The sequence below is a fragment of the Dipodomys spectabilis genome, unplaced genomic scaffold (genome assembly GCF_019054845.1).
Source record: "Dipodomys spectabilis isolate Male_0828 unplaced genomic scaffold, ASM1905484v1 ptg000234l, whole genome shotgun sequence".
Classification (NCBI taxonomy): Eukaryota; Metazoa; Chordata; class Mammalia; order Rodentia; family Heteromyidae; genus Dipodomys; species Dipodomys spectabilis.
The window spans coordinates 17713910-17723768 of NW_024870911.1; the positions used below are offsets into that span (position 1 = coordinate 17713910).

The following is a 9859-nucleotide window of genomic DNA, read 5'->3' on the forward strand; positions in this document are numbered from 1 at the left end:
ACTAAGACTACTAGCTCAGGACCTGAACACTAGAGGGCTCTAGTTGTCATTAGGTACCTGTTTATTTTTTATTTATTTATTTTTTTCTGGTCATGGGGCCTGAACTCTGGGCCTGGACACTGTCCCTCAGCTCTTCAGCTCAAGGCTACCGTCCTACTTCCGGCTTTTTCTGCTTAGGTGGTGCTGAGGAGTCGAACCCAGGGCCTCATACATGCAAGGCAAGCCCTCTACCACTGAGCCACCTTCCCAGCACCTGTTTATTTTTTACTTATTTATTTTTTTTGGTCTTGGGGCTTTAACTTTGGGCCTGGGCGCTGTCCCTGAGCTCTTCAAACGCAAGGTGAGCACTCTACCACTTGAGCCACAGTGCCACTTCTGATTTTCTGGTGGTTAATTGGAGATAAGAATCTCATGAGGGAGCTGGGAAGGAGGCTCAGTGGTAGAGTGCTTGCCTTGCATGCATGAGGCTCTGCGTTTGATTCCTCAGCACCATATAAGCAGTAAAAGCCAGAAGTTGTGCTATGGCTCAAGAGGTAGAGTGCTAACCTTGAGCAAAAGAAGCTCAGGGACAGTGCCCAGGTCCTGAGTTCAATACTGAGTTAAATTAAATAAATTTAATCGGAAGTGATGCTGTGGCTCAATTGATAGACCACTCACCTTGAGCTGAATCGATGAGGGACAGCTCCCAGGCCCAGAGTTCAGGCCCTATGACCAACAACAACAAAAGAGTCTCATGGACTTTCCTGCTCAGGCTGGCTTTGAACCGCAATTCTCAGGTCTCAGCCTCCTGAGTAGCTAGGATTACAGGCATGAGCCATTGGCGCCTGGCAGGTACCAACTTTTCTTTGCAGCTTTCACTAAGGAGTACCCCCAAATAAGAAGGGGTGGTCCTCAGGCATCAGCTACAAGGGCATCAGACCTCTGGTCTGAAACCATATGTTTCTGTCCTGAGATGCAGTAAATGACCTTCTGTAAAGGCTATAAATAGGCAAGTGGGTGGGTACTAGGTCCTGGAATGTAGAATGTGCTACTATAGTTAGCAGGGACACTATGTCCAAGAAGCTTTTTTACACTTTAACTCCCCTGGGAAAGGAAGCAATGGCTTTCTTCTACTTAACTATATGTACATTAGCCTCCTCCCCAAAAGAAATAATACAAAAAAAGACAAATTCACACTGTCACAGTTTATTGAGATTTTATAAAAACTCATGTCATGTGGAAGAATAAGGTGCAACCCATTAGTTCAGACAATTCTGTTCAGTACTTCTTTTTCCACCATGTGGCAGTTATGAGGAGAGCTGCTCTCTCTACTAGACAGACAGCATGGAAATACTCAAACTGAAGCAGGCTGCCTTGTCTCCTGAGGAATCTAAGGTAAAACAAAAGTTACCACCCAAAACCTCTGAACCAGAGAAAGCTCTGTTTATTTAAGCCTTCAAGAAGTTAACTTTCTTCCCTTGGTCAGACATTTATAAAACGCCCTGACAGGGCTCAGTGACAAGACCTGGTTCTAATTGAATGTGAAAAGGCTGAACTTTAAAGAAAAGCCTGACCTATTCATGTCTTACTTGCATATCACCTGCCTTTTCCACAACATTTTCAGCCAGCATAGAGTCCACTTTTTATAAAACTGAGAGGAGAAATGGTACTATGAACATAGGTCCCTCTCAAAGTTGGAGCCAAACAAAATAAATAATTGCATAGGAAGGGGAAATAGAAGGGAGGCTAGATGAGCAATCCTTTGCCTCAAGTCTGGTGCACCTCATGGAACATCAGTTCACGGGGGATGACTGTTTCTGGACCAAACTTTGTGGCCGCCCGGCGTTCGAAGGCAGCAACATTCTGTTTGACAACCTCATCAAAAAACATAGTGGCCAGCTGGGAGTGCAGCAGAGAACGAAATTCAAAGGTAATCTGGGAATGTGTAAGAAATATTGTCAGAACCTCTTGAAAACCATGTTCAATAGTCCTGGCTGAATGGGAAGGTACTGATCCATAGTGTCTTTACTCTTTATCCCCCCACTCCTGTTTTAGACTCCTTCAAGAGCACCAATTTAGGACTGGGCAGAGTAAAAGTTCCATACAAACCCAGGCATCTGAAAACTTGATTTAAGAGCTGTTTGGTGCCAGGTGCTGGTGGCTCATGCCTGTAATCCTAGCTACTCAGGAGGCTGAGATCTGAGGATTGCAGTTCAAAGCCAGACCAGGCAGGAAAGTCTGGAGACTCTTATCTCCAATAATCCCAGAAAACCGAAAGTGGTGCTGTAGCTCAAGTGGTAGAGCGCTAGCTAGCCTTTAGCTGAAAAGCTGAGGGACAGCACTCAGGCCCAGAGTTCGAGCCCCACAACTGACCAAAAAAATAAAAAAAGTTTGGTGCTAAAGAATTCCACACTGACACAGCTCTTCCCTCATATTTAATCCTAGACCTACAAAGCTGCTTGACTCACCGAAAAGTCCACAGTGCAGGTTCGAGGGTAGGCAGGAATACCAGGGCGGAATCGCCAAATAGTCTCTAAATGGTTGAAGAGCTTGCCATCAGTGCAAACAGCCTAGAATAAGACAATCAGCTAGCTAGTTACTTAGTATAGGAGGTGGAAAAGAAAGAGTTAGGATATAGCTTCATGGAGCACTCACTTGGCCTTCTGTGAGGCCCTGGGTTGGATCCCCCATACCATAAAAATAAAGTCGTTTCCCTTCCTTCCCCTCTGATTTTTTTTAATTTATTTTTTTGCCAGTCCTGGGCCTGGGCACTGTCCTTGAGCCTCTTTGTGCTCAAGGCTAGTGTTCTACCACTTGAGCTCCAGTGCCACTTCTGACCTTTTGTGAGTAGTTTACTGAAGGTGAGAGTCTCATGGAGGGCTGGGAATATGGCTTATCGGCACAGTGCTTGCCTAGCATGCATGAAACCCTGGGTTTAATCCCTCAGTATCACATAAACAGAAAAAGCCAGAAGTGGCACTGTGGCTCAAATGGTAGAGTGCTAGCCTTGAGCAAAAAAACTCGGGGACAGTGTCCAGGCTCTGAGTTCAAGCCCTAGAACTGGCAAATAAAAAGAGTCCTACAGACTTTTCCTGCCTGGACTAGCTTTGAACTGCAATCCTCAGATCTCAGTCTCCTCAAAACTAGGGTTTACAGGTATAAGCCACAGGTGCCCATTTATTAGGTAAATAATCAGAGATAAAATAATTTTAAGAAATGCCCCCCCCCCCGGGAAAAAAAAAAACTCTTAAATGTGAATTGCTAAGGAGGACAAAAAATATCCTGTCCCAAACAGGCCTCACCTTGACCATGTGAGGTTTGACCATAGAAACTGCAGAGGTATAGCGCTCCAAGACAGGTGGGAAGCCGACTTCCAACTGGGCTTTCAGGTGACCCTTACGGCTAGATACCACCAGAGACTTCTTACACCATGGCACAAACTCTCGATACTCCTGGACATTGGACACGACCTCATACATCTCCTGCATTGAGTACCTAGGGGAAAAGGATCACAGAGAGGCCAAGGAACTGCCAGCTGGGTCAGATTCCTATTTGTCACTGGTCTTCAACACCTGCCTTTGCCAGCTACTACCACACAACTTTAGGAACTAAAGATTTGCCAAATGCAAACTTACATGTCTCTGATGTTAAACTGTTTTAAGGTTTGTAGAATTTCACATTATTTTGAATGCAAGAGAGACTTCTAGAGGAGTTTCTTATTGGCTATCACACAAGATCAGATCCTAGCTCTACAACTAACTGTAAACCTAGGTAAAACCTGTGCCTCTACTCTTACCTATGAAATGAAGCTAACAATACCTGGTTCATAGGTTTGTTGTAAGGAATGAGGGAAATTTATGTAAAATACCTAGGCAGCCTTGCTGCTAGCACATAACAAATTGGTCAATAAGATATTATTCTATTGTGTTCATAAAATGTTTGAAAGGATCATCAGAGAAGTAATATCCTGTTTCTGTTTTTGTTGTTGGGTTATTTTTTGGGGGGGGGAGGGTTGTGGGTTTTTTTGTTTTTTGAGATAGGGAGTTGCTATGTAGTCCAGGCTGTCCTTGAACACAATCCTGCTTGCCTGTATTATGAGCAGGAACTATCATCCTCACCTACTCTGTTGGGTTAACACATACCTTTTGCTATAGTCCAACCCTAGATTTATTTCGCCTAAAATACATGTACAGTAACCAAGAAGAAGGCTGGCAGAAGATAGGAAAAAAAAAGTCCCAAGTATGAATCTTAATCATCTGTGCCCTTACACTGTACCTAGACATGGTTAAGTGGAGGGGAAGAGGAGGATGCTCACCCCATAATCCTCCGCTCTGAGTAAGCCTTGCGCTTGTTGGTGAAAGGGGCTGCAAAACTCATGAAGGAACGACAGGGAGGTAGGCCAGCCTCAGCTGTCAAGACCTGGGCAGCCCGGGGCAAGAGGAGGCTGCAGGAAATCAGAAACCTAAGGCCAAAAGCAAAGGAAAGGCAACGTCACGATTTTTTTTTCTTCTTCTCTTTTTGCAGCCGATCATTTCCAGATGCAAGGGAAGAAGGGTTCATCCCAGAGGAAGGTCGTCCAGACAAGCTTTGCCCCTCCAGCACCTGCTGCGGCTCTCCCAGGGCCCTGGCCAGGCAGTCACGAGTGCAAAAGGTCGAGGGCAGCTAAGGACAGGGCCAGGGGTGGGGCTGGAAAAAACGGGAGCGTGCAAAGGCACTGTCGCCTTTGGGCTATTCTGCTCAAAGCAAAAGCTGTCAAGGAACACACACACATACATACATACACACAAACACACACACACACACACACACACACACACACACACACACACACACAGAGTCTCCCAGCCCCTCCAGCCCAGTTAACAGCACATCTCCAACAAGGGACAAGAGGTGGGGGTGACACCGTACCCCGAGGGTACAACTTGTAAAAGCATTCTCCAAAGCTCTACGCTAGCTCCCAAGACACCGCCGCTGCCAGCCACCTAGGGCCGCCACCCCCCACCGTGGAACTTCGGGGGCGCCAGGCGACCCCTGCCCCGCGGCGCGGACGCCCGGCGCCTCGCTCTCACCTCATTGGTCGCGGAGGGCCGGGGGGCGGGGCCAAGAGCGCGCTAGAGCGGAGCGTGAGGCCGCAACAGCCCCGGGCGGCTGTGCGCGTCCCGGCTGGGAGCCGCCGCGCGCCCGCGGAGGCCATGCGCGCGACCCTCCCTGGGCCCTGAGGCTGCGGCTGGCTCGCGCCCTGCGGCTGCGCACCGGTGTAAGGGTGAGGGCCGCGGGGTAGATTCCGCGCCCCGGAGTTGTTACGACTGCAGTCGCCCGGCTCCCGCCCAGGCGGCTGGGTCCACCAGAACTGAAGCGGTGACCGCAGCTCCGGGTACCCTCAACGTCACGCGGTTGCCAGGGCCTGGAACCTGGACAGGGAGGAAGGAGGGACGACGCTGCCTGCCGGGAGATGTAGTTCCTTTCGCAGCCCGGGAGAGAAAGGGCGCTTGGGGTGCGTAGGCGAAGCTGCGGGGACGGCTTCTGGGGAAACGAGGTCGCTGGGCAGAAACGACCTAGCCAAGTGTGTGGTCACAGGACCAGGCGCGTAGACACCCTGGCGACTTCGTGGGCGTGTCCACGCCGGGCGCCTGTGGATTTCCCGGCCGCCTCTCCGAGCCTTTATCAGCTTCTGCCTTTATGGTTAGAACTCCGGTTCCTCTCTGTGTCTGCTGTGCTTTACCTTTGGGAAAGGACATTAACCAGGCCAAGCTGTGGCCTTAAAAGAACGTACGCGTGTGTGCGTGTGTGCGTGTGTGTGTGTGTGTGTGTGTATCTGTCTATAGGTTGTTTTGTGTTTGTTGACTTCATTTACCCCCCCCCCCTCCTGCCCATCATGGAACTTGAACTCGAGACCTGGGCACTGCCTCCGAGCTTTTCTGTTCAAGGCTAGCGCTCTACCACTTTGAGCTGCAGATCTACTTCCTGTTTTCTGGGGGTTAATTGGAGATCAGCTTCTCAAGAACATTTCCTGCCCCGGGGCTGGATTCGAATCGGGATTCTCAGATCTCAGCTTCCCTAGTAGGATTACTGGTGAAAGCCACCAGCACCTAGCTTGTTTTGTCTTCTTGTTTGTTTTTTGGACATAGGGTCTCACCCAGTCACCTAAGCTGACCTTGAATTTGTGACTCCAGAGTGACGTGATTTTCTCTTTTAATAAAAATTTATGTACTTTATACACGTGTGAAAATAGGACAAGCTAACTTGATAAGGCAGGTTTGAGAAAGGAGAATGACAGAGTGGTCATTAGGACCAAGAAACATTGTACTTAGAAATGGATTTGTGCACGCAAAACTCCCTTGTTTGTTTTTTGTTTGTTTTGTCGATCCTGAGGTTTGAACTCTGGGCCGGAGTGCTGTCCCTGAGCTCTTTAGCTCAAAGATAGCACTCTGCCACTTGAGGCATAGCACCACTTCCGGTTTTCTGGTGGCTGATTGGAGAGAACAGTCTCAGGGATTTTATCCTATAAGGGCTGACTTTGAACCATGATCCTCAGATCTCAGCCTCCTAAGTAGCTAGGATTACAGTTGTGAGCCACCAGTGCCTGGCTTCCCTTGCATCTATATAAAATATGAAATGAAAAAAAGTTTGGGCTGGGAATGTGGTTTAGTAGTGGACTGTTGCTTGGCATGCATGAAGCCCTGTGTTCGGTTCCTCGGTACCGAATAAACAGAAAAAACTAGAAGTGATGCTGTGGCTTAAGTGGTAGAGTGCTAGCCTTGAGCAAAAGAAGCTCAGGGACAGTGCCCAGGTCCTGTGTTCAATCCCCAGGACTGGCAAAAAAGTTTATTGGAAATGGCGCTGTGGCTCAGTTGATAGAGTGCTGACCTTGAGCTGAAGAGCTAAGGGACAGCACCCAGCCCCAGAATTCAAGCCCCACAACTAACCAAAAAGAAAAAAAAGTTTACCTATAATAGCTGGGCACCTGTGGCTCATGTCTGTAATCCTACCTACTCAGGAGGCTGAGATCTAATGATTGTGGTTCAAAGCCAGCCCAGGCAGGAAAGTCTGTGAGATTCTTCTCTCCAATTAACCACCCAGAAAACCGGAAGTGGCACTATGGCTCACGTGGTAGAACGCTAGCCTTGAACTGAAGAGTGCAGGTACAGCACCTAAGCCCCAGAGTTCAAGCCCCATGACCACCACCACCACCACTTCCATAATAATAATTTATGGAAAAAAGGGTGAGGCTCACGCCTGTAATCCTAACTACTCAGGAGCCTGAGAGTGTGGCTTAAGTGGTAGAGTACCTGGTCTAGCCCTGAGTTAAAATCTACTGCCACCGGGCTGGGAAGGTGGCTCAGTGGTAGAGCGCTTGCCTTGCATGCCTGAGGCCTTGGGTTCGATTCCTCAGCACCACATAAGCAAAAAAAGAAAAAAAGCCGGAAATGGCCCTGTGGCTCAAGTGGTAGAGTGCTAGCCTGGAACTGAAGAGCTGAGGGACAGCGCCCAGGCCCAGAGTTCAGGCCCCATGACCGGACCAAAAAAAAAAAAAATCCACTACCACCAAAGAAAAGAGAGCCAGGTGCTGGTGGCTCATGCCTGTAATCCTAGCTACTCAGGAGGCTGAGATCTGAGGATCAGAGTTCAAAGCCAGCCCAGGCAGGAAAGTCCATGAGACTCTTATCTCCAATTAACCACCAGAAAACCAGAATGATGCTCTGGCTCAAGTGGTAGAGCGCTAGTCTTGAGCTGAAGAGCTGGGGGATAGTGCCCAGGCCCAGAGTTCTAGGCCCCACAGTCGACATACACACAAAAAGAGAACAGTTGCTTTTGATAAAAGTGGCAAAGATTGGCTGGGAATGTGGCTTAGTGGTAGAGTACTTACCTGAGTTTGATTCCTCAGTACTACATAAGCAAAAAAAGCCAGAAGTGGCGCTGTGGCTCAAGTGGTAGAATGCTAGACTTGAGCACAGAGAGGCTCAGAGACAGTGGTCAGGCCCTGAGTTCAAGCCCCAGGGTTGGCAAAAAAAAAAAAAGACAAAAGAAGGGAAGAAAAACCAGCAATTAGAAAGAGACTGGATTTAGTTGGGTGCAAGAGCAATCAAAAGTCTTCCATGGTAGAGTAGAAGAAGGACATCTTAAGACAGATGGAGCCAGGCACTGGTGGCTCATGCCTATAAGCCTAGCTACTCAGAAATCTGAGCTATAAAGATGTAGGCTCAAAGCCGGTCCAGGCAGAAAAATCTCCAACTCTTATCTCCAATTAGCCAGCCAAAAGCTGGAAGTGGCTCGAGTGGTAGAACACCAGCTTGAGCATAAAAGCCAAGTGAGAGTACAAGCACAAAAACAAACCAATCTTTACTTCCTCCATAGCACTTAGTACTACTAGTTCAACCATTATTGGGCTAGGGGTGTGCTTAATAATAGAGTGCTGGGCCGGGCGCTGGTGGCTCACGCCTGTAATCCTAGCTACTCAGGAGGCTGAGATTTGAGGATCGCGGTTCAAAGCCAGCCCGGGCAGGAGAGACCGTGAGACTCCTATCTCCAATAAACCACCAGAAAACCGGAAGTGGCGCTATAGCTCAAGTGGTAGAGCGCTCACCTTGAGCTGAAGAGCTGAGGGACAGCGCCCAGGCCCAGAGTTCAAGCCCCACAACCGACAAAAAAAAAAATAATAATAATAGAGTGCTGGGTGCCAGTGGCTCATACCAAGCAATCCTAGCTACTTGGGAGGCTGAGATCTGAGAATCTCAGTTCAAAGCTAGCCCAAGCAAGAAAGTCTGTGAGACTTAGCTTTAATTAACTGGAAGTGACACTGTGGTAGAATGCTAGCCTTGAGCAAAAGAGCTCAGGGAAAGTGTCCAGGCCCTGAGTTCAAGTCCCATGGCCAAGAATAACAAAATAGTAGAGTGCCTGCCTTACATGCATGAGGCCCTGGGTTCAACACCCAGTACAATAAATAAATGCATAAATATATGTGTGTGAATAAATATATGTGTATAAATAAATATATTTTGTCATCTTTCCTTTTATCTCTTTTCCACCCATCAAGGGATAGAAAAACTCAAGTCAGAGAATAATCTTACTCTCCTAACATATTACCCCCTTAGCACTGGAGGGAAGGTCTGTTATGTCCTTACTCCCCTCCCCCCATTACCATGGAGCCAACCTCAGATAAGAATATGACCTTGAAGGACAGTTTATTCTTTGCAACCTCACCTTCGTGTCCGGTGCCACCTCCTCTGACTAAGGGTTTGCGCATGCAAGATAGCTGCTTGGAGTGTGGAACAGGGCTCTGGTTGGGTAAAGACAGAAATGAACTGGGATACATGACTGAACTGTGACACCATTAGCACTCTGCATTCACCGAGTTAATGGCTACACAATCCCCAAGGCCCAATAGGCCTGCCGAGCCAATTTGCTTGCTAGCCCCCCACTAATTAGATTAACTAATTACTGCCATTTAAACCTTTCCTACTTCATTCCCTGTATCTGAAACGACCAATTTCCTGCCAGGCCCCTACCATTCTACATCAATAATGTCCTTCAAATACTAACTCAAAACACACCTCCCTCAGGAATAAACCTATCCTTCAACCTTACTCTGAATTCATAGTTCAATGTAAACAAGTATGAATCCTATACTGTCTGTTTCCTCTTGTAATATGTATGTCCTACTAAGTAATAAACTCAGAAACACACACCATCACTTTTTTTGTCCATTGTTGGAGCTTGAATTTTGGCCTGGGCACTGTCCCTGAGCCTCTTTGTACTCAAGGCTAACACTCTACCATTTGAACCATAGCCACTTCCTGGTTTTTGTTTTTGTTTTTTTGGGTCTGGTCATGGGGCCTGAACTCTGTGCCTTGGCGCTTTCCCTCAGCTCTTCAGCTCAAGG

The 9859-nt window shown here is 47.9% G+C and overlaps 1 protein-coding gene across 2 annotated transcripts; it reads right to left on the reverse strand.

Moving 5' to 3' along the window:
• Nucleotides 1-1169: 1169 nt before the first annotated feature.
• Coq10a (coenzyme Q10A) lies at nt 1170-5456 on the reverse strand. Of its 2 annotated transcripts, none has more exons than XM_042698759.1 (5): nt 5049-5456; nt 4295-4441; nt 3282-3474; nt 2448-2549; nt 1170-1914 (listed from the first exon to the last, which is right to left on the reverse strand). In XM_042698759.1, exons 1-5 carry the CDS (start codon nt 5171-5173, stop codon nt 1747-1749), a joined length of 735 nt encoding a protein of 244 aa, XP_042554693.1. In that variant the 5' UTR covers nt 5174-5456; the 3' UTR covers nt 1170-1746. The 2 variants fall into 2 exon arrangements, with proteins under 2 accessions (XP_042554693.1, XP_042554695.1); XM_042698761.1 differs by lacking the exon at nt 5049-5456 and adding an exon at nt 4888-4981.
• Nucleotides 5457-9859: the final 4403 nt, after the last annotated feature.